The sequence below is a fragment of the Gallus gallus genome, chromosome Z, assembly GCF_016699485.2.
Source record: "Gallus gallus isolate bGalGal1 chromosome Z, bGalGal1.mat.broiler.GRCg7b, whole genome shotgun sequence".
Taxonomy (NCBI): domain Eukaryota; kingdom Metazoa; phylum Chordata; class Aves; order Galliformes; family Phasianidae; genus Gallus; species Gallus gallus.
Window position 1 is genome coordinate 73,563,050 of NC_052572.1, and position 21,231 is coordinate 73,584,280.

The following is a 21,231-nucleotide window of genomic DNA, read 5'->3' on the forward strand; positions in this document are numbered from 1 at the left end:
GTAGGAAACAAGCACTTTAATGAAGTCACTTTTGTAAAGGGAATCAGAAGCACAGAATATCCTGAGTTGGAAGCAGCACACAAGAATTTATCAGAGAGTGTCCACATGGGGGACACAAGGACTGGGAAGGGTTTAGAGGGTGGGTAGGTCATGTATCAAACAGCCAAGCACAACAGGCTGGTACTATTTCTGAGCACAGGAATGTATAAGTCAGTCAGTCTTCCCTATGCCAAACCTTCAATTATTTAATATACGTTGCTTTACATCCAATCTAGAGATATCCTCTGGGCTTTGTGATTGTTCTCCCAGCTGCTGTATCACATGAATCATGCCAACAGCAACAAAAAGCTTGCCTCTGCTTTACTGAGTTCCTACTGTGAAAAGAAGTCCTGAGGAATGAGGCTTTGCTACCGTAAGCAGAGCACGGTCTCACAACCTTAGTAGATAGGCAGCAAAGCCAAAGGGTGGAAGAATATTACAGGAAGGATGTGGTGTGTGGGTGACACTGTAAATGAAGTCCTGCCTCAAGGAGAGATCAAAGAATTATGATGGTGTGGAAAAACACAGAACCAGGACCTCTCCTGTTATAAATTGCCACTGCAGCTACTGGTGCTTGTTGGTACCTCAGCAACTCAATTTGAACTAAACAATAATTATTAAGGAGTTACAACTGGGTTTATTTTTGTTTTAGCCAACTTATAAAGAAACCTTGATGAGAAAGCAACCCTAAATTCTGTAGGAACTGGTAACAGCTCCATTTGAAAGGACGACAGTGTTGAATACACTTTGTAGCTTGAGAAGAGCCTTGAGTATCTCCTGGATTTGGCCCTTACTTAGCCTGACAAAACTGTCATCAGCATGAGTGAGGATTTATGGATTGTCCATACACTGAGGCAACAAACAGTTCAGAATCTATCAGCTACTTCTTGCTTCTGTAATTTGTGAATATAAATCAAATCCCCGAGCAGATCAAAGTCATCTCTGTGCAGATAAAACATAGAAGTAAATTATATCATAATATACAGGATGATTTTTTAAAGCAAAGTTCAGAAAATTGCAAATATACGTCAGTGGCATACAAGCTGTCACATGTATGTGCTTTTGTATACAAAAGAAACAAAGCTGGAATAACTTTCTGCCATGCTTTCCTCTGATTTTTTCTTTTTCCTCATACTGTGGCCATTTCAATGGTTTTGTCAATGTGTGTATGGATTCCTGAGGGAAGAACTCCTACACAGTGAATGCTGAACAACAATACTTATACGCAAGCACAGAGCTGACAACTCAGGAGTAAATTTTCTATAGCAGCTAAGTGCCCAAAACCACAGCTAAGCCACGTGAATCTCCTAATTAGGCTGACCATAAAGCAATCATGAAAAGCAAATGTAAGTGGTACACAAGCATAGAAGAGATTGTATTAAACTCAGTATGTTGCAGGCGCACAAAGTTGATCTCAAGTGGTTGCACGGGATGGGACTGTATTTGCTTTGCTCTGTAAGAGTGATATCTCGTTACTCATAAGCACACTGGTATCCTTTTACTAAGAATAAACACGCCCATGAAACCATCCTGTATTTTATCAGTCTCATTATTATTTGGTATTAAAATACTTAATGAATCGAATTCAAAGTTCTACTTTTTCCAACTTAATAGCAAAAACTTTTCAGAATTTATTTTTGAAGTCCTCAGCTTCTTCGTGTATTGATTCACTCCTCAGATGTGTTTGGAGCATCTTTAAACCTTACAGATTTCTGCTTATTTTTTGCAGGGAAAGGCGCAAGCTCTGGAGGTTTCCAGAAGCTTTACAACCTTTCTCTGTTACAGTATTACAAAAAACTGAAAGGAGGAAGTTTAAGACACCGAATAACAGTCCTGATTTAAGAGATCAACTTTAGTCCTATGTTCACAGGCCAGATCAAACCCAGCACATCAACAGCCAGAGCGTTTGTCCTGTGTTTTTGTTGACTGCCTGGCCTTCTGACAATAAGAACGCAGGGCTGGCTCCTTGGTGAAGAGGACCTTAAAGTGTTTGATTTAAAATGTTTAACTGGAACGGCATCCCCAGTCTAGGAGTTAAAAACCATCTCAGCAATGGCTCTTGCCACTTTTACCTATTGTCCAAGACTAAAAATGTTTGAAAGCATTCTTGTTTTTTTTTTTTTTTTTTTTCCCTTGCTGTATAATAAACTACTGTTCCCACACTGCGAATAAACACATTTACCACAATGAAATATAGTGGTCTCTTCTACAGCAGTGTTGTAACAGAAAGAAGGAAGAGAAGACAGAATTAATACAGATTGAAAAAAAATTAGCTGCCCTAAGTAGTTACAGACTGTAACTGATACCTTCCATTGAAAAATGTGTAATTCTGCTAAAATATAAGATTATTTCTATTCCGTTCTTGTGCTTGTAATGAAATTAATTATGCAAATAATTTACCATGAAATAGAAATCATAAGCCTACGTATAACAGGAGCAAACTAAAAATAATGCTGGATGTCAGATTTTACTAGTGCTAAAAATTGATTGAGACCACTTGTAACTTCATGTCAGATATTACCACAGGACGAGCTGATAGAAGTGGATGGCAGTTGTCCCTCTTCAGCGACAAGCAGTCGACGAACCACTGATTTAGAACCTTAGTATCACTGTGAGCAATCCTAATTTACTTTCACTAGACAACGAAAGAAAAACCTTCCTGAAGCCACTTTGAAAGCTTCGTAGGGAAAGGAATATAAGAGAGTTTGAAAACGACACTGGGCTACTTTTCCCATAATAGAAGCTGCTGGCATTAACTAAATCATCATTCAGTTTTGTGCCCATAACCTCCACTCCACAAGAGCTACGACTGTAAGGGCCAAAATGTTAAGTCCACAGTTTCAATTACCTTAGCATAACCTCCTACTAATACACTTGGAAAACCACAGGAAAACCAGTTGAAGGCCAGATCACGAAATCATACTAGAACCTCAACAATTCATTCAGCAGAAAGTGAACGAAGAGAAAACCAAGACGCCTAATGTAAAAGTTCAAAAAGCAGAACTTTATTAACAGGCCGTGTCAAACAGAAAATGAGCCTCTCCAGCTGCCATACATACACAGCATTCTGATCACACCCATGAAACAAGACAACTCTTCTTAAACTTGGAGGCATACTGTTTTTCAGGTCACTGCCATCAAAATGTACAGTAACACAAATTGCTGTCATAAACATGTCCTAATGTAGTATGCTGCAATTGCTAGTTCAGGTGCCACCAGTCAGATAAAAAGTCTACGGAAGACAAGAAACATTAATAAAGGATAACCAAAAAAAAAAAACAAAACCCCAAAACCCACACTTGATGGATTTATTATTTTGTTTCAAGAAAGTCAAAAACACTTTATTGCAGCAATACTTTCTAAATGCATATGCCAAGATGTCTTCAAGAAATAGCTTGTTTCAGTGCACTTACAATTACTAGCCTCAAGTAATTTGTCTACTTGTTACCACGGGCAGCTCACTGTTATGAAAACAAAGACTTAACATCTTTGCTAAAATTCTGATCTTCACCATCACCCAGAGCACAAGTGATAAACATCTCCCAGTGACAACCATTTGCACCTGTCTTCAGAAAAGACAAGAATTAGTGGATCAGATTTAAAAAATAGAACGAGAACAGTAAAACAACAAGAACAAAACCAAGAACTACCCCTCTGCACAGAAACAGCACGCTTATCACAGAAAAAAAAATCAGAAGATGTACTCGCAAGAATGTAGTTTTGTCCTACAGGGAACCAAAGAATATATTGGAAGGTTCTAAACAAAAGATTACAAATAAAAACACAAGCACTGAAGTTTTCAGAACAGAACAGGTCAGAAGCGTGAGCCCCAAATGCTGACCTTGTCCAGAAAACAAAGTGCAGTTACACATCAGGCTAGAAATTACATAAATATGAAAATTATATTTTATCATTTCGCTTAACAAGATTTAAACAATAAGTAGATGTCACTTATTACAATAAGTGACAATAGTTCAAGTCAACCACCCTGTTAAACCTGTGCAGAGAGATACAGCAGTTAGTTATACCTCTCATCACAGCACTTAAATACTGTCCTTCATTCTACCCAAGAAAATAGTATTCCACTGCTGCTGGGCAAAGGAATTAATTCTAACAGAAACTGTCTTTACAGAGAGCCATGAAAGCAGGTGGAATTCCGGGAGCCCAACCTTTTTGCATAGAATCAAATGTTTTCCAAGAGCTAAACAGATATTCAGGTGAGAGTGTATCTTCATTTAGTGCAGAATTACCATACTTACAATCCTTCAAAAGAGTGATGGTCATTCAGCTATTTTAGATAGGCTTCTCTCTCTAGGGCTGCTTCCATTCGACTTTGTTTTAACCCCTGCAGAACACAATTTAGGTAAAGCTTTTATTTCCCTGTAAAAACAAGATTTTTTCAGTCCTTCACAAACCAAGAATAGTGTTTAACTGTTTGGGGGAGATGAGACCTGGAGAATTAAAAAGGACTGAAACTAAACTGTATGTCTCCATTATGTACTATGTCTCTACAGAAGAATTACAAACCTGTATTCCTTGTCCAATGAAAAGTATATTAAAAGAAATCCGTGATTATAACCCAAAGAAAGACATTCTAAAGTTATTCACTTGAAGATACCCTGAGGAGCCCAATCCCCATTCCCAACTTTCTCAATATCAGGAGTTAAATTCCTCCTATATTTCACTTCCATCATTAACCACACAAAGAACAGAAATAAATCCTCCACATCACGTGTTTTCAACAGCCACGCTGACTGCTTTTGCTAGGCCTCCATAAGCACGTGAAACAATTACTGGTGAACAAAGTCTCTGAAAAATGCCAGATCTGATGCCAAGTGGAACACTACCAATCTAGAAAAAATCCACAGAGAACCACGTTCAGACACAGAAAGTTATGTTCATATTTACTCACCTGCCTACAAATATACAGCCTGTTCTTTCAGTACTGATACAAGACACTGGTTACAAGAGTGCTGAATGGGATTCTAAGTGGGGAAAAAACCCACAAAAAACAACCTCAACTGACCAAACACCCGAGCTCACGTGACCCCTACTCCAAGGTAAGAATATGCATACAATACACGTCTAACCATACAACATTACATACATTTCCAGATTGAAATAGCACATACCAGGTAATATCCAGTGTGATAACCACTCATATACCAAGCTATCAACATGCTCCCCAACGCTTCATCATCCTCAGGAGAATCTGGCCCCATAGGTGGTGGAGGAGGAATCAACTAAGAAATCACAAAGAAAAATCCAAGTTGTCATTGTTTCAGTGGGTTATATCTCAGGTTACATAGCAACAAATTCTAAATGATCAAAATATAAAACTGAAAACAAGGAATATATCCTCAATGCATGCCCTGAAATGGAACCAAGCAAGGCAGTCTTTTCAGAAAAACATTTAGTTTCCTAAGCCTGGGAGAAACATGGATCCTGTAGCTTGGCTGTTCAGAAGTTAAATTAGGCAAAAATATTTATCTGTATCAATGAAATCCTGTTACTTAAAAATAAAGGTGTAGTTTCTTGAAATACCCTCTCTTTGTACTCCTACCAACAGCTTCCCTATCACAAAAATAAATAATGATCAGGTTCCGTACATTAGATCCTTGTAATAGGTGTAATTTAATGCATTACCAAATATCCAGAAAATACAGACTTTAACAAAGAAATGAGTTGTAAAAAAACAGGTGATCAGGGACGCTCAGTTGGAAAGTTTGAGATCATAAATATTCATCTTCACTTACCGGTGGTCCTGCTGGAAAGGGTGGGGGCCAGCAAGACAAGAACGGTGGAAGTGTTCTGAATTTTGAACCATGCTGTGTTGAAATAATTCAATAGTGCAATTAGAAAAAAATTGAAGGTACTGGGATTTTACTTAACAGAAGCATCTGAAGCAACTCACAAACCATGAACTAAGGGCAACATATCCCAGCAGTTTAATGACTGCAGTAAGAGCACACGACAGCTATTTCTGGGGAGCATTCCATGACTAGCAAAGTAAAAGTCACATATACCATGAGGTAAACAGTGCTGACACAGACTTTTAGTTAACACAAGGGTTTTGTTTTGTTTTAAGTTTTTATAAACAGAAATGAGTGTTTGCACTCTCACATGAAGAGGCTGCATGGTACTTGTAACAGGCATACAGATAACTTCTCTGTTCCTATGTGGCTAGGGACATGTGCAAACTGAACTTAGTAAATTCACAGTGCCTCTTCCATAATGCTAATGAATGTATTTCTTTAAGGAGAGCTAAAATACAGGGGAAAAAAAAAACCAACACCTTTAGAATGAAGTCTTTCACAAATGTCGATTTTTAGGAAACACAATGCAGTGTATAACTGCACTGTTATTTAAGACTCCTCCACAAAAGGGAAACTGGAGTGTATCAAAACCACAGCTAAGCCACGTGAGAAGCTACAGCAGAGAGCTTCTGTGACACCTGTACATCACTTTTGCTGCCTTCAATGCTGTATAAAACAAAAACATACCAAGTGGCTTGTAAAGGTGCAGTCTTAAAAGATTAAGAGTGCTGTCGCTAACAGCATTACCACAGTCCACAGAACAGCAACCTTCTTTCACGTTACTAGGCAGAAGCTCTGCAAAAGGACTACACAGTGGCCGCATTACTTGAAAATTACCCATGAGTGTTAACAAGCAAGTCTGCATATCCATTCTCAAAATGCTGTTCCTTTCCTTCTCAGGCAATAGCTAGGGTGGTAGGGCACTGCAACTGACTCCCCTGGGCAGTGATCGTGGCACCTTGGTGCAGAAGAGTTCAAGGAGTGTTTGTACATCACAGTCACATACAGGGTCACACGTTTGAGTTGTCCTTTGTGGAACCCAGATTTGGACTCTGATTCCTGTGGGTCCCTCCCAGCTCAGGATATTCTATGATTCTATGGAAAGTATTACCTTACTGTCTCAGAATATAGTCACCAGGTTTAACAGTGGTGTAGGAATTATTTCAGATGATGCTGAGCTTACCCTTCCCAAGCCTGGAGGTGTTGGTGGGATGGGAAACCGTAAGTTTTTAGGAGAGAATCTTGCTTTTGTGCAGTTGTTTTCATTGTGATGTGACTGGGAAGATTTTTCACTTTCATCTGTTGAATACGGAGTCTCATTTTCATTCTACAAGACCAGAACGCTTTTATGAGATGCACAAAGTAGGAAAGTGCAGAAAGCAACTTCAGCGTGAAAAAGTAGAGGAAGCGCTGTCCACGTCCCTCCCTTCATCGAGGCCTCCCAACCCTCCTCAGGGAGTATCTCAATCTTATCTGTTCATCGTTTCCAGTGTATTTCCTCTCACCCATAAATTTCTTATTCCCGCTTTCTACCACGCAGACTTCAGGAAGTAAGGGGAGACTTATCGTGCCCTCCATCTGTGTATGCCCCTTCACAACGGAGCTGGGTTTCAATTCTCACATAACCCTTCTGGTCACTGCAGCGGTGCCAAAAACACTGAAAAAACCCCCTTCACCTCCCCGGAATTCCCCATTTATTTACTGTTTCATCGCTAGCTGGAGGAAGTAGATCAGCCAGGTTCTGTTCCTCCTTGTTTCCATATCCGGTGTAAGTAACAACGCATGTACCCCTCTTCAGATTTATGGAGGCAATAGTTGCAGGGTAGACATTACCATCCTCAGACCAAACAGCGTTACAGCTGTCGCCAACTTTCCACTGCAACAGAGAGAAGAAAGCCAAGTAAAAACCTACACCAAAAAATCACATGGAACAAAGGCTTTTCCTAAGCTACTTTTTTGTCTCACCATGAGGACGATGTCTCTTTCCCAGGAAGTTTTTTCCTAGGGAAAATGTGCGACATAATACCTACCTATAACCAAGGTTTGTTATGCCAGTCCCCCCCCCCGCTTTCTGAAACGTTACTTTCAAGGCAATAACAAAAAGCTCATGTTGAGTACCGCTGTGAAGCACAACCTGCGGTTCAGACATCATCAGAATCTACAAGAAAGATTACCTGCTTCAACGGCACGGCGTTGCTCTTGTTTCTGTTCCTGTTCTTCTTGCTGTTTTTCCTTTTCACCCCCGCCCGCTGCTCCTGTTTGTCCGAAGGCTCTGAGCAGTCCCCGTTCTTTAAAGCATTCTTCAAGAAAGAAAAGGAAAATAAACCACAAGAAGCACAGCGGCGGGCTTCTGCCTGGCGTCGGCGACAGCACGGGGTTAGGGCAGCCGCGGGCCGAGCGAGGCGGCCAAAAGGCCTGCTTCCCTCCCGGCGCCTAGCGGGGCCGCCCGGGCCGCCCCTCACCTTGAAGGAGGCCACCGCCTTGTCGTACGCCTTGATGAGGGCCGTGTCGTCCCACATGTCCGAGTCGTCGCTCTAAGGAGGCCACAGAACGCTTTGTAAGAGCTGCCTCCTCTCGTCTCGCTCCCCGCTCCCCACGCACACGCCCTCGCTCCCCCTCCGCCACCCGTAACCCACCTGCCCGGCGCCGCGCCGGAACAGCACCCTGCCCGCCATGGCCGCCCCGCCCCGCGCCCCTGCCCGCCGCGCATGCGCACCCCGTGCTTCCGGCGGGCGGTGCCACGCGCCCAGCGAGCAGTTCCGCCCCGCGTTGAGGCGACAATGGAGGGAGCGCGGCTGCAGGCGGGTGGGCGGTGCTCCGGCTGAGCTCTGCGCGGTCAGCCCTGGGATGCACCCAGCGAGCAGGAGCCGAGGCAAAGAGCCAACCAAAGGCAGGGGGTAAACTTTGTTCGATTTCTCATCAGCTTCGTCTTCCTTGAAACGCTTAAGCTACAACCAATGGATTTCGATCCCTTGGACTCTAAACCCGGCAACGACCACGGCTTCATTCAGCACTCCTTCCCTCCCAAGTTTAGGCGTCTGTCAGCCCACCACTCACCCAGGCAGCCAACCGATCTGCAAAACAAGGGCTGCCCTGTTCATGCCATCAGTTTAAACTGAGATTTTCAACCCTTTTAGTGACAGAACAACTTCGAGATCTGCCTACATTTGCAATACATTAATTTGAAGCCCGGAGCTTCTCCAGTTAGCATCAGCAGTAGTCGCAGATTACCCATGAAACCTACAACTGGGTAAGCTGCTCCCGTAGCACAGACCAAACAACATTGTCACTTCCTCCACAGTTCCACCTGTTTTGTGTTCTTTGCTAACTTCTTCAAAATCAACCGGTTATCAAGCATAGCCGTTTCAGATTAGACAGTATTTCATGCAAGATTTTATTGTAAAAATACGATGAGTTTTACAGTTCAGACCTCTGTAAGTTGAAGCACATTTCACTAATGTGTTCCACTGTGAATGATGATGTACTTTAGAAGTTAAGACAAGAAAATCAGGTCTCACTGTAGATTTAGAAAACTGATTACTGGAACCATTAGGTAAAATCTACAAATGTAGCAACAGCTGGAGTAAAGCTATTACCAGGTATGATCACTTTTACGCATGCAGAAGACCACAGTCAGTTTTGAAACAGCATTCCAGACAACTAAGCCTATACTAGACAGAAAACAAACTAATGCTAGTTGAACAAGGCTGCAAGATAAACATTTAATCATTTAATGGCAAGCCATTTTATGAATTATCTTCTAGGCCCTTCTCCTTGATTGATGTACTTTCATCTTCTCCACACAGACAGTTCATTTTGCTCCTGCTTGCAGAGACTTCCTTTCATTAGCTGCCTTCTGTTTCTGCTGCATGATTTCAGAGTCTCTGTGAAGGAAAAAAAAAAATGTTAGATACTGGTTTGCTGTTTTTCTAACCAGAGTTTCATACATCTTTTTTTGCAGCCCTTTATCAATCCCATTTCAGTAAAGGGCATATATTATAAAATAATCAGTTAGCCACTACTACATCTTTATCTTGGTCATTGCAGCAAGGTACCCCATGATGTAGAAATGTCACTAGATTAACAGAATTATATAAAGACAAAATGTAATTTTAGAAATAAAGAGCACAATGGATCAAACATCTTCAAGAAAGTATTACATAGTATTTCCCTGTTTGTTAGCACCAGACAAAAAGCTGCTCAGAAGTAATAAGCCTTTCCCGGTCTTGCCAAAAATAAACAGGTCTAACAGCAGACAGAGTAAAACCTACATCCAGATATTATACTTTGATACATGAGCAGACCATGAACCAAAGAAATGTACTTAAACCCTGTTTCAGTTAAGACACTAGATGTTTTATGTCTCATTTTTCCTCCTATTTTGCACAATCACTCCAATCAATGGTGCTGGGTATCTTACCTCTGCTTTCTCTGAGATGCAGACAAGCTATCCTCTTTCCTTTTCCCTTTGAGAGTTTCCTGAGTCTTCTTCAGGTTCTTCTGTCGGGCAAGTTCACGCTGATTTCCACCTACAAGATACCGTATAGCTTATACAGGTGGTACCGCTTTCTAAACAGTTAGCATGTCTATACCAAAGTGTTAACATTTGGCTCATTTTGCAATTATCAATTACATTATCTTTTGTCATGGTATCTCTTTCTTGCACAGTGAGGCAAGAAAGCCTATTCAGAGTGCACCCTCAGCAAGTCTGTAGGTGACAGTAAGCTGAGTGGTGCAGTTGACACGCTGGAGTTCCCTCTGGGATGCCCTCCAGAGGGAGGTGGACAGGCTTGAGAGGTGGGTCCGTGCCAACATCACGAAGTTCAACAGGGCCAAGTGCACAGTCCTGCACCCTGGTAAGGACAATCCCAAGAATAAATACAGGCTGTGTTGAGAATGGCTTCAGATCAGCCCTGAGAAGAAGGATTTTGGGGTGCTGGTTGATGAAAGATTCAACATGAGCTGGTCACGTGCACTTGCAGCCCAGAAGGCCAACCGTACCCTGGGCTGCATCAAGAAAAGCCTGCCCAGCAGGTCAAGAGAGATGATTCTGCCCCTCTGCTCTGCTCTCAAGAGATCCTGACGTGTGGAAATCAGACCCTATAGCCGGTAAAGATATAGAGCAGGCATGTGTTTATTGGTGACGCACGTACTCCCTGGTGCAAGGAGGATCGCTCCACCTAACTTGCACACCATCAGGAGAAACTGTGCTATAGATATAGGTCAAACTAATACATAATCAATAGTTGACAGGAATTTGGAGACATATTCATTACATTCCTGAGAGCCCATTAGCATGCAGTCCCTCCCCCCCTTGTGTGTGCGTAGTAGGTCGTGATGATGAAGGCTCGTAGTCTTCCTCGCAAAGGCTCAGTCTTCCTCACTGCAAACTTCTGACCACAAAGGGGGGCATCCCCCGAACTGGTTTCAGCTTGCCCTGTAGACATCTAATCACCTCCCTGCCAAATGTTTTTGAGCTGCTCTTCAGTCTTTATCTCTATGGCCTTCATCCTCCTTGTTATTGCAGACCTAGTGTCTGTGAAAGTGCTTGGAATCCTTTGTTTTCTAACATTCTCTATATAAACTATATTTGCCCCTTATTTCTACTTTGTGAAGCTACTTTCCCTTTTCTTGCTGTGAGGCCCTTCTCTCTATAACTGCACGGTCCTGTTCTCACTCTTCAACCCCACCTGGAATACTGCACCAAGTTCTGGGGCCCCAGCACAAGGAGGACATCAAGCTATTTGTCCATAGGAGGGCCACAAAGATGATCAGAGGGCTGGAGCACCTCCCCTACAAGGACAGGCTGAAGGAGCTGGGGCTTTTCAGCCTGGAGAAGAGAAGGCTTTGGGGGGACCTTATATCCACCTTCCAGTATCTGAAGGAGGCCGACAGGAATGATGGGGAGAGGCTAAGAGCAGGCAGTGACAGGGTGAGGGGAAGCGATTTTAGCCTGGAAGTGGGTAGATTTAGACTAGATATTAAGAAGAAAATATTTACTGAGAGGGTGGTGAGATATTGGAACAGGTTGTCCAGAGAGGCTGTGGATGACCCCGCCCTGTAAGCATTCGAGGCCAGGCACAATGATAACAACTGCTCTCCCAATGAGTAGTCTTCCTCAAGAAGTCATGAACGTGATGTCACCATCCAATATGGCGTACAAATTAATTTTAGACTGAAGAAATTGTGTTAACATTAGGGCAACTTGAAACCTTTTAAAACCTCCTCAAACTCTTCCCAAGGCCCTCTTAGGAAATCAAGAAGCCAATGGCCGTACTTATTTGGAATCCAGAAAAATGTACCTGCTTTCCATCTGTGGTTGCTATCATGCAAAAATCACTGCTAAACTCAGTTATATATTCTGGTCAAGCAGCCTGAACCTTCTAAATCTTGCTCATACTTTGTAACAGCAGTACAAATTTCACACAGATTTGTAGAAGAAATACAATTTCAAAGATGCCACTTAGAAGATGACCAGTACTGCTAAGGCAAAAAAAGAAAAAAAAAATCAGATCTGAGAATTTCAACTTTCCATTTTATTGAATAATTTCCCCAAAGCTAATTAACATAGGATTAGTATTCTGTTACTGCTATATGCATATCCAAGAAGCTCAGTTAGGACTACTATGAAATGCTAGAGCTGCATTCCCTTAGAACTATGAAAGCAGAGATGATGATGGAGTACACAAGCAGATGAACAGAGGTTTAATTTGGTTTTGTTCCAAGACAGCTCCACTGTACTCAGTATGAGGCTAATGGAGACAGTTTCACCCCAAGATTAAGTCCACAGAGCATGTAACACACAGAATCCTGGAATAGAAGCTCACAAAGCTGAAATTAATACACAAACAGAACCCCACATCCTCATCAAGACACCCTGATAAGTAAAAAAGAGTTTTGTCCACACTTATTCTGGGGAGTTGGCTATTTCCTTGCATGGGAGTGGACACCCCTTCACATGGGAGAGTAATTCCATGGTATTCAAAGAATTACTTGGACAAACACGCAAGTTCTTGCCATGGGCTTTTGCTCATAGCTTTCCTTCCTCTGCATGCTTTTTTGATTTCATTTTAAGCCAACATCTTCCTCCTCTTAGAAGTTTCTCTATATAGGTGATACCTTACTTGGGCAGCAAGGACACAGTCATTGTTGGCCTACCTACTCTGCATGTGAGGCAGTGTTAGTCCATTCAACTCACTACAATTGAACAGTAATAAATAAGTGACCATAAGTCTTATTTGTTGTACTCAAGCACAGCCTTACAAACTGATTAGACTCCCTTTCAACAAACAGCAAGAAGCGAATATATTTTTATTAAAAATACATGTACAGAAGTGTTGCCAGCACAGAGGATGACTCTCTGGGGACAGAAAGCTTCCTCCACAACTATCAACACCCTGAACTAGCTGCTGAGAAGTAAAGCTTGCAATCTTTTTGATCTGAAAGCACTCCTGAAAGCATGAAGAACTGCACAACACAGCAACTGCTCAGAGCAGATGCACCTCTCCAACCAAACCAGGTCTTCCTTGTAATGGCCACAGCCATCACAGACACCAACATTTCTGTATTAGCTGAAAATCTTTTCAATAATATTCAATTCCAGCATTTCTAGACTGCACCATCTCATTTGCTAGAGCTGGTTAACTTGCTTGGTGTTTCCTCTTGCCCTGCTTTTTCTGGACTCAGTGGTATTCCAGGATACACTCAAGTACAGTCGCAGTCTTGAACAGACACAAGCCCCTTTCCATGCTCAAAAATGAAAGCTCAATTTCCCCATAATTTCTACTGTACCCCTTTCAGCATCTCTCCAGTCTTAAGACAACCTATGCCGCCCCTCAATCTCTAAGACCAATCTCTCCAAACTTCCCCTGCCTGTAATTTCAGGGATACGGAGGCACAACCAGGTGAAGAAGAAAATTTGAAGCTTTACTGTTGATATAATTCACAGCTTTGTAGTAACCTCACTTCTGAGCTGATAAAGGTACCTGCCATGCCAGCAAGACAAAAGCATTCCTTTTTCGCACCAGGTTGTATAGCTCTTGGCAAGAGGTGCTACATACAGCATATTACCATTGCTACTTCCTGAGGGCTGCTCCTGCTTTTGAAGATGTACTTCACCTGTGACTGACAACCTTTTGCAAAAGCTGAGAATTTCTGCTCCATCCCTCTCACGAGCACTCAGTGAGATCCTGTTACCAGAGTTCTGCCACATAGAACAGTCAATATTTTTTCAGAAATGGAAACGAAATGGCTATCTCTGGCAGTATTGGGAGTTGATTAGAACTTGATGACTCATAAGCAGATGATACATTCCAGGCTATAAATGGGTCTTCAGTTTTGTAGTGCTTAGTGCATGAATGTCACATGAGTAAGTTTGCAGGAAGGTCTTACATGGTGCTTGAAGAAACTAAATATTTATCATGAAGAAGAAAAGGTGGGAGGTCAAAACACACTGTTTTAGACAAAATTCATACGGCAGCTAGTTTCCATCCTTAACCTTACACAACCCCTTCTTCAGTCAAGCAGTGTCTGCAGTTACTCCCTACATGTACATATAATCTTCCAAGCACAAGAACCAAGCTGGATAGGGGAATGAAAAGCTCAGCTGCTATTACTGCACAGCAAAGGAGAACAGGTGGGAAAGTACAGCAGCACTGCATACACACCGAGCATACAGAAACAAGCTGCTCTTTGAAAATAAACTCACGTGTACCATTTCTGTTACCAAGAGGACATCACAAGGACTATTTGGCCCTAGCACTTCACCTGAGATGCTGATTGAGTATTCCTATCTCTTAAGAGATGGGGCTCTTTTATGCATTCTATACATCAACCTAAATCTTCCAAGAAAGGTGGTTCTGACAGGAAGCCAATTCCACATCCTGGAGCGTGAAATTAATGCATGAGTTTCCAAAGAGAAGCAGTACCTCATTATACGTTATACATAACACACACATACAGCGTGTGCTATACAGCACTGTAAGTGCCTGCTCACCTCACCACAGGCAGTCCCTGCAATGTCAAATTCAACCCGCAGAAGCCAAAAAAGCAACCCCACCAATTAGGTATCGCTTTAAATTTGACTCGCAGTTCTCCACCCTTTTAGCATAAACATATTAAGAAGCTCCTCACGAATGAAGTTACAATTAGGAACCAACGCCTTCAACGGCAGCCCTAACGGCAAACAAAGCAAGGCGCAGCTACGCACCCGCGATCACGTGACAGCCCCGGCGGCAGCCAGGCCCTCAGCCGAGCGGTTCCGCTGTCGGTGCGGACCGACACCTCCCCTCATCCTCCCCTCCCCGCCGCTCCCTCAGGACCGAAACGCCCCGACAGCAGCTCTGCACGTCCCCCCCCCCCCCCCCCCCCCCCCCCCCCCCCCCCCCCCGCCCCGCTCCCGGCAGGGCGGCAGAGCAGCCCCGCGAATCCCGCGGCCACTCACGGGTCATCGCGAGACGTTCGGGCCGCACAGCAAAGAAGGCACACGGACACCCAAAGCTTCCTAGAACCTTCTCCGGCCCCGCCCACCGCTCCTGCTCCTTATGAAGCGCTACCGGCCTTTACGTCACGTAGGCCCGGCGCGGCGCCTCATCCAATCAGCGTGCGGCGCGCTGGGGGCGGGCACACGGTGACGGAGCGGAGCGCTACACCGCGCCTTCCGCCGGCCGTAAGGAGGAGGAGCCCTTTGGTTGCGGCGCTCCACCCCCGCCCCGCGTCGCGCGCTGATGACGTCACGGCCGCGCCGGTGCGCTGCCTGCGTGAGTGAGCCGGCCCGGCCGTGCTGCCCAGCCGCCCGTTCCCCCGCGCAGGCTGCGGCGCGCCTCCCACCGGCCCGGCGTCATGTTCCGCCGAGCCCGCCTCGCCGTGCGGCCCAACGTGCGGCCCGTCGGGAGGGGTGCCGGCGGCGCGGCGGACGCGGAGCCGCAGGGCTCCCCCGCGGCTTCTAGGGATGAGGCTGGGGCGGCCGAAAGCCTGCCGGCCGGGCGGCGGGCCGACAGGTGGGTCCCGCCGTGCTGCTGGGCGCGGGGAGGGCTGCGGGCCGCGCCGCGGAGCTCCGGCTTCTGGCTGCGTCGGTCCCGGCAGGGCGGGGTGGGCCGGGCTCGGTAACCACAGCCATCCGAGGGGGCTCCGCAGCGCTGCATGCAGCCGGAGCTGCGCGCACGCCGCGGTGTGACTCGGCATTCTCACGGCGCCCGCTGCTCTGCGTTGGCTGCCGCGAGCACCGAAACGCTCCGACTTTTCTTCGGGCTTTTTTCGTATCCGAAATGCTTGTCGTTGCAGCAGAAATACCTGGTAGGGTTGGGCTTGGGAGCCGTTCCCCCAGAGCTGTCTCCAGTCTGATAACTGCCCTTCAGGACAACCTTCCCACCTGGCTGGTTTTCCACGTTGTGTTACTATTTGTTGTTGGGTTTTTCTTGAAGAAAGTTAGAATCTGTCCTTTATGACATCCCAAGGTGTGTTTTTTTACCATTTCTGTTTGCTTTGACAATAAATGCAGGCGTTTAGCTAGTCTAGGCTTCCAGAATTCAGACACTGGGAGAAGGGAGTGTCCAGCCTGCAGGTACTGGGGAGAATAGGGGGAATTTCCAGTCCTGGGAGCAGGCAGTAAAGGCTCAGGTGAGTTCTTCTGCCTTCTTCCTAAATTCCACTGAATTCATGAAGCTTCCGTTTGGCTTTGAAGGCCTCTACTAAGCAAATAAGAGAGGGCAGCCCCAGGGATTTACTGCAGTGTAGGCAGTTATTAGCTTCTTGGAAAGCTCTTTCTGTAGATGATGCATTTTAAAGACTAGCTGCCTCTGAAGACACAAGCACACATACTCAGTTTGATCTGAGTTTTAGGAATTAGTGGAGTACAGCAGAATGCAGGTTTTTGTGCTCTGCAGAAAAATTAATGGCAAATATGGACATCTCACTTATTTTCTTGCCCCACCCAAAGCATTCTGTACTAGCCTCTCCAATCCGTACCTGTACTGTTTTTCCCTTGTTTTCTAAACTCTGAATTGGTTTTGGTGATTATCAGGGAAGTGAAAATTCTCTGAGCAGAAGATTTAAAGTTCCTTTGAATGTTGTCTCTGCTGATACTGTGAGCTGACTTCAGTAGGCAGCTCAGCCCCACACAGCTGAGAGAAAATTGGAAAGGTAAAAGAGTGAAAATGCGTGGGTTAAGATAAAGGTAGTTCAGTATGCAAAGCAGAAACTGCACATGCAACTAAAGCAAACCAAGGAGTTCATTCACTTCTTCCCCTTGATGGTCTTTTCCAGTAAAGCAGGGCCCATCATACATAATGGTTACTTGGGAAGATGAATGCATTCATCCTGAACATTCCTCCTGCTTCCTTCTTTACATCAGCTTCTACTGCTGAGTGCAGCCTTGTAGGGTATAGGACATCCTTTTGGCTACTTTAGGTCAGCTGTCCTGGCCATGTCCCCTACCAGACTCTTATGCATCCCCACCTCTGCTGGCAAGGCAGCATGAGAAGCAGTAAAGGCCTGGAACATGGGTAAATACCAGTTAGCAAGCACTGAAACTTGATGCGTTATCAGCAGTATTTTCACCACAAACCCAAAACATAGGAACATATTAGCTGCTGTGGAGGAAATTAATTCTGTCCTATTCAAAGCCAGCACAGATAAACTATATTTAACTATAAGAAACCTAATGTAGTACTCTAGGGAGAATATATGTTAGCCACAGATACCGTAGAGAAGATGATCAGAGAATTTCTTTCCGCTGTTTCGTGCTGTATAATCACCGGAGGACGCTGGATGGAGTTTGTAATAAAATGCTGAGAGAGTATTTGGAGAAGTTTTGCTTTTTTTTTTTTTTTTTTTTTTTTGGCTTTTCATTTATTCCTCCAAAGGCATTTGCCTCTGAGTACTTTTGGAATTGGGTAATTAAACCATAGGTGTGGTCGGAGGTTCTGAGACAAGAAAGACATGTGAAGTTAAAAAGCTCTTTATGACTCAGTTGTAATTCTGCTGCAGTTTCTCTGTGAGAAGCAGCCAAGGAGATGAATACTACAACTGTTTACAGGTTTAAGGTAATAGTGATGAACAATTTTGCTTGCACTTTGAAAATTATTCCCATTTAGAGATTAAAACAGTACCTAAATAAGAAAGTTTCCAAGGAGGGCTAGGAGATGTTGCCCCCTGAAGTCCATTTGTTTATGTGTTCAGGGAATAAGCAGCCAGTTTCACTCCTGAAATTTTTCATGCTTTAAAAAAAAAATAAAAGTAACAGATTAGATTTTATCTGCTTGTATTAGAGACATGCATGGATTCCAGTGAAAAGCATAAAGCTACTTGTGCATGCCTTTATTAAAATATTTTTAATGTGCAACACGTTATGTGGGGTACTTTCTTTACAAACATTTGTTAACTTTATGATACCATGAGATACGATATTTTCAACAAAAGGTTAGAGCCTCCAAGAAGAAAGGGCAAAAGAGAATTTTGAATTTAGCATTGTTGGTCAACTAATTTGTGGCATTAATACTTAGCATTTGAAAATATGCCATTTCTTATATCTAATTAGTTTGAGGAATTGACAGGTATTGGGCAGTTCAATTGTGGCTTCTTGTATACAGCTGTATTTTTCTGTACTGTGTTTATACTTTTTGGTGCATAAGCATGTTTTGATAGCAAGTGTTGTAAATCTGTCACTGTAGAGTATTTCAGGCTAATCTCTTACATTTTCCAGTGATGAGAAGACTAACAGCTCAAGTGATGCTGGAGAAGCTAGTAAACCTACAGACATGCCTACGCAGAGAAGAAAACGTATTTCCACTATGCCCAACCTTGTCAAACCCAGAGCTGGGCCTTCATCTGGTCTGCATACTGCATCCAAACCACAAAGGCGAGCATCACAGGCTCCTGATGGCAGTGCTTCGCTTCAGAAGGACTCTCCTCCATCAGAGAAAAGTCATGCTGAAAGCTCTTCAAAGTCTCCCATGCTACCCGAAAAGAAAACACCTGTGCCACAAGTGCCACAGTTTTCCCCACTAAAAAAATCAATGAACAAAGAGCAAACTGTAGCTGCACAAAAAAATGACGATACCTTGAAGAGCGTACCCTCCCCACTTAAGGAGAGACCAACACAGGAAACATCAGTGGCACAGGAGGAAAAGCTACCTCCGAAACCATCTCCTGTGAAAGAGAAACGAATATGTTCTGACCGCGAAAGGATCCTCAAAGCTCGGAAGTTAAGAGAGATGCTTAAAGAAGAGCTGAAGAAAGAACGGATGGTAGGCCTCTACCTTGAGCAGTGCTGATTTGTGAAGGGCAAAGTATGATGTTATCTACCTAACATTATCCTTGCTTCTTTGCAGTACTTTTTCCTGACAACCATCATACTGGTAATGCTTTGTGATGTGTCAATAACCCCACCTTTTAGACCTTTGCTGACTGAGTTATGTGACTTAGGTCTGCCAAGTGTTGAATATCTCTGAGGGGGTAAATCTATAGGGGATATGTGGTCTCCTCTCTGATAAATATACACTTTGTCATAAACTAGCCAGTTCAGTGTAAAAACAAAACAAAAAAAACAAACAAAAAACCTCCAAACTCCACCAACAAAAGAACAAACTATACTTAACTACAGTATGTAATAAACAAATAATACTAATTATGAAATAAAAAGTACTTCCTGATTGAAATTAAGTGTTTTTGTTTTTATACAGAAACAGTTGAAACACAGGCCTCCAATAATTGAAGGATGTTCTCCACCAGATCGCTCTAAAATGACCATGAGAGACTTGATATACTATCTACCAGAAAACAATCCTATGAAGTAAGTGTGGCTTTTTTTCTTCTCCTGGGGGTTAAATGATTCTATTTCTGCCAATTTAGTGATTGTGAGGAGAATTCTCAAGTCTGGAGTGTTAGCACAGACACAGTATTATTATAATGGTAACAAAAGCTTCTAAACACTGTCACGTCTACTCAGTCTTTGTATAGAAATGAAAAGGCTACTTAGCATACATGTTGAAATGTAAAAAGCAAAATCTTTTCCCACAGCCAAATCCTCTCTATAGAGATGCAGAGTAATAGTAAATTGGTTTTTGTTAGCTAGGCTCTGTTAAATTTGTTATTAGATGTAATGAATCACTGCAAAATCTAGTGGACTCTGGGAAATTGGGCATTTCTCTTCCTGGGTTGAGGAAGTGCAGGATACACTGCAAGACCTTGAAGGTATCTCCATCCCATCTGAGTGGGTGTGGCTGCTGCTGCTCTTCCTTAACAACAGTTGCCATAAGTACAGCTATCTGAGTCCTGTTATTTCTTCCTCTTTAGGTTCATAAGCACACTTGTGTTCACAAAACCTGAGAATTCAGTACAGCTTCAAAGCCTCCTGTTGTGCATGTGCATCTCTTATTCCCTGGCTTGTTCAGCTGGGTGTTTGCTGTAGAACAGATTCATGCACTCATACTGATTTACAAATATTCCTGCAATTGTAGAGCTGTTGAATTTGAGCTCTCAGATTGCCTGATGTCCATGCCTGGATGGATAGTGGACCTTTACCAAACTACTTGTACATGCAGGCTTATGCATGTAGAGTTGTAAATGATGAATATTTTGCTCATGATGAAGCAAAATTGCTTCTGACAGGTTCTTGGTGATACCAGGCAAAGTACTCACAGGTAGGCCAATAGTCATACACAGGAAGAAGGGTGGAACTCACCCAGTTGGTGAAGGGCCTCTGTAGCTATACAACATGACTCCCAGGAAGCAGCCCAGGTCCAAGAGGTGCCCTCCCTTCAGTGCCTGCTGCTTATATGAGCCCAGGGGGGGGTCCGTCCCTTCTGCTGGCATGGTGAACACAGGTGCATTCAATTTGCCTATGCTCCCTAGGCCAGCTACAGCCCTTCTCCAGGTGCTCAATCACCAGTTCAAGCTGTGACCTAACAGTTCCCCTTCAGGTGAATAAAACACGACCTAGACTCTGTGATTGCTGACAGGTAGGTCTCCATACATCTTGTCTCTCTAGCCATTTGAACTAAGACCCATACTGCCTCCAGTAACTGCTATACCAACCTCTCTTATCCGCTAACCTGTCTGGTTTCTGGTAACTAAGCCTGCTGGTGCAGTGAAATGCAGCCTCTTCTGTGGTAGCTGAGTTTTATCTCTTGTGGAAAAGAGAGCATATAGAGCAACCTTCCTGCCACAGGAAGGGACATATTCCACTAGATAAGGTTGTTCTAAGCCCCATCCAGCCTAGCCTTGAACAGTTTTAGTGATGAACTGTCCAGAACTCCTGTTCCTCTATCTAACCACCTTTGTAGTAAAGAGTTTCTTCTTAACATCAATCTCTGTCCACTCTGTTTTTTTTTTTTTTTTAGTTTAGAGCAATTCCCCCTTGTCCTGTCGCTGTCTACCC

General features: G+C 43.6%; 3 protein-coding genes across 8 annotated transcripts in view; 1 reads left to right on the forward strand and 2 right to left on the reverse strand.

Annotated features, from left to right (window-relative positions):
- Positions 1–3,022: 3,022 nt before the first annotated feature.
- On the reverse strand, positions 3,023–8,551 carry SMN (survival of motor neuron). 3 transcript variants are annotated; one of them, XM_015280582.4, is made up of 9 exons: positions 8,492–8,551; positions 8,318–8,389; positions 8,030–8,155; positions 7,558–7,731; positions 7,039–7,182; positions 5,796–5,867; positions 5,172–5,282; positions 4,299–4,384; positions 3,023–3,601 (listed from the first exon to the last, which is right to left on the reverse strand). In XM_015280582.4, exons 1-8 carry the CDS (start codon positions 8,528–8,530, stop codon positions 4,328–4,330), a joined length of 795 nt encoding a protein of 264 aa, XP_015136068.1. In that variant the 5' UTR covers positions 8,531–8,551; the 3' UTR covers positions 3,023–3,601; positions 4,299–4,327. The 3 variants fall into 3 exon arrangements, with proteins under 3 accessions (XP_015136068.1, XP_015136067.1, NP_989530.1); XM_015280581.4 differs by having other exon boundaries at positions 3,023–3,605; NM_204199.2 differs by having other exon boundaries at positions 3,023–4,384.
- A 684-nt stretch (positions 8,552–9,235) lies between these two features.
- On the reverse strand, positions 9,236–15,377 carry LOC107052389 (small EDRK-rich factor 1-like). The gene is made up of 3 exons (XM_015280688.4): positions 15,298–15,377; positions 10,276–10,384; positions 9,236–9,739 (listed from the first exon to the last, which is right to left on the reverse strand). Exons 1-3 carry the CDS (start codon positions 15,302–15,304, stop codon positions 9,667–9,669), a joined length of 189 nt encoding a protein of 62 aa, XP_015136174.1. The 5' UTR covers positions 15,305–15,377; the 3' UTR covers positions 9,236–9,666.
- Positions 15,378–15,596: 219 nt separating this feature from the next.
- The window catches only part of BDP1 (B double prime 1, subunit of RNA polymerase III transcription initiation factor IIIB), a 55,084-nt gene continuing 49,449 nt past the window's right edge, over positions 15,597–21,231 (forward strand). For all 4 annotated transcript variants that reach the window (XM_424966.8, XM_004949631.5, XM_004949630.5 and 1 more), the window contains exons 1-3: positions 15,597–15,853; positions 18,556–19,099; positions 19,535–19,644. In XM_424966.8, coding sequence (XP_424966.5) covers positions 15,696–15,853; positions 18,556–19,099; positions 19,535–19,644 — 812 coding nt within the window. In that variant the 5' untranslated portion in view covers positions 15,597–15,695. The remainder of the gene's footprint in view (positions 15,854–18,555; positions 19,100–19,534; positions 19,645–21,231) is intronic.

Coding starts and splice junctions, on each gene's coding strand:
- SMN (XM_015280582.4), bottom strand. CDS start 8,530: ATGGCGGGCAGGGTGCTGTTCCGGCGCGGCGCCGGGCAG. Junction 7,732..8,029: donor ACGCCGTGCCGTTGAAGCAG/GTAATCTTTCTT, acceptor TCTCTGTTGCAG/TGGAAAGTTGGCGACAGCTG. Junction 7,183..7,557: donor CTCCAGCTAGCGATGAAACA/GTAAATAAATGG, acceptor CTGGTCTTGTAG/AATGAAAATGAGACTCCGTA.
- LOC107052389 (XM_015280688.4), bottom strand. Junction 9,740..10,275: donor GCATCTCAGAGAAAGCAGAG/GTAAGATACCCA, acceptor TTTCCTTCACAG/AGACTCTGAAATCATGCAGC.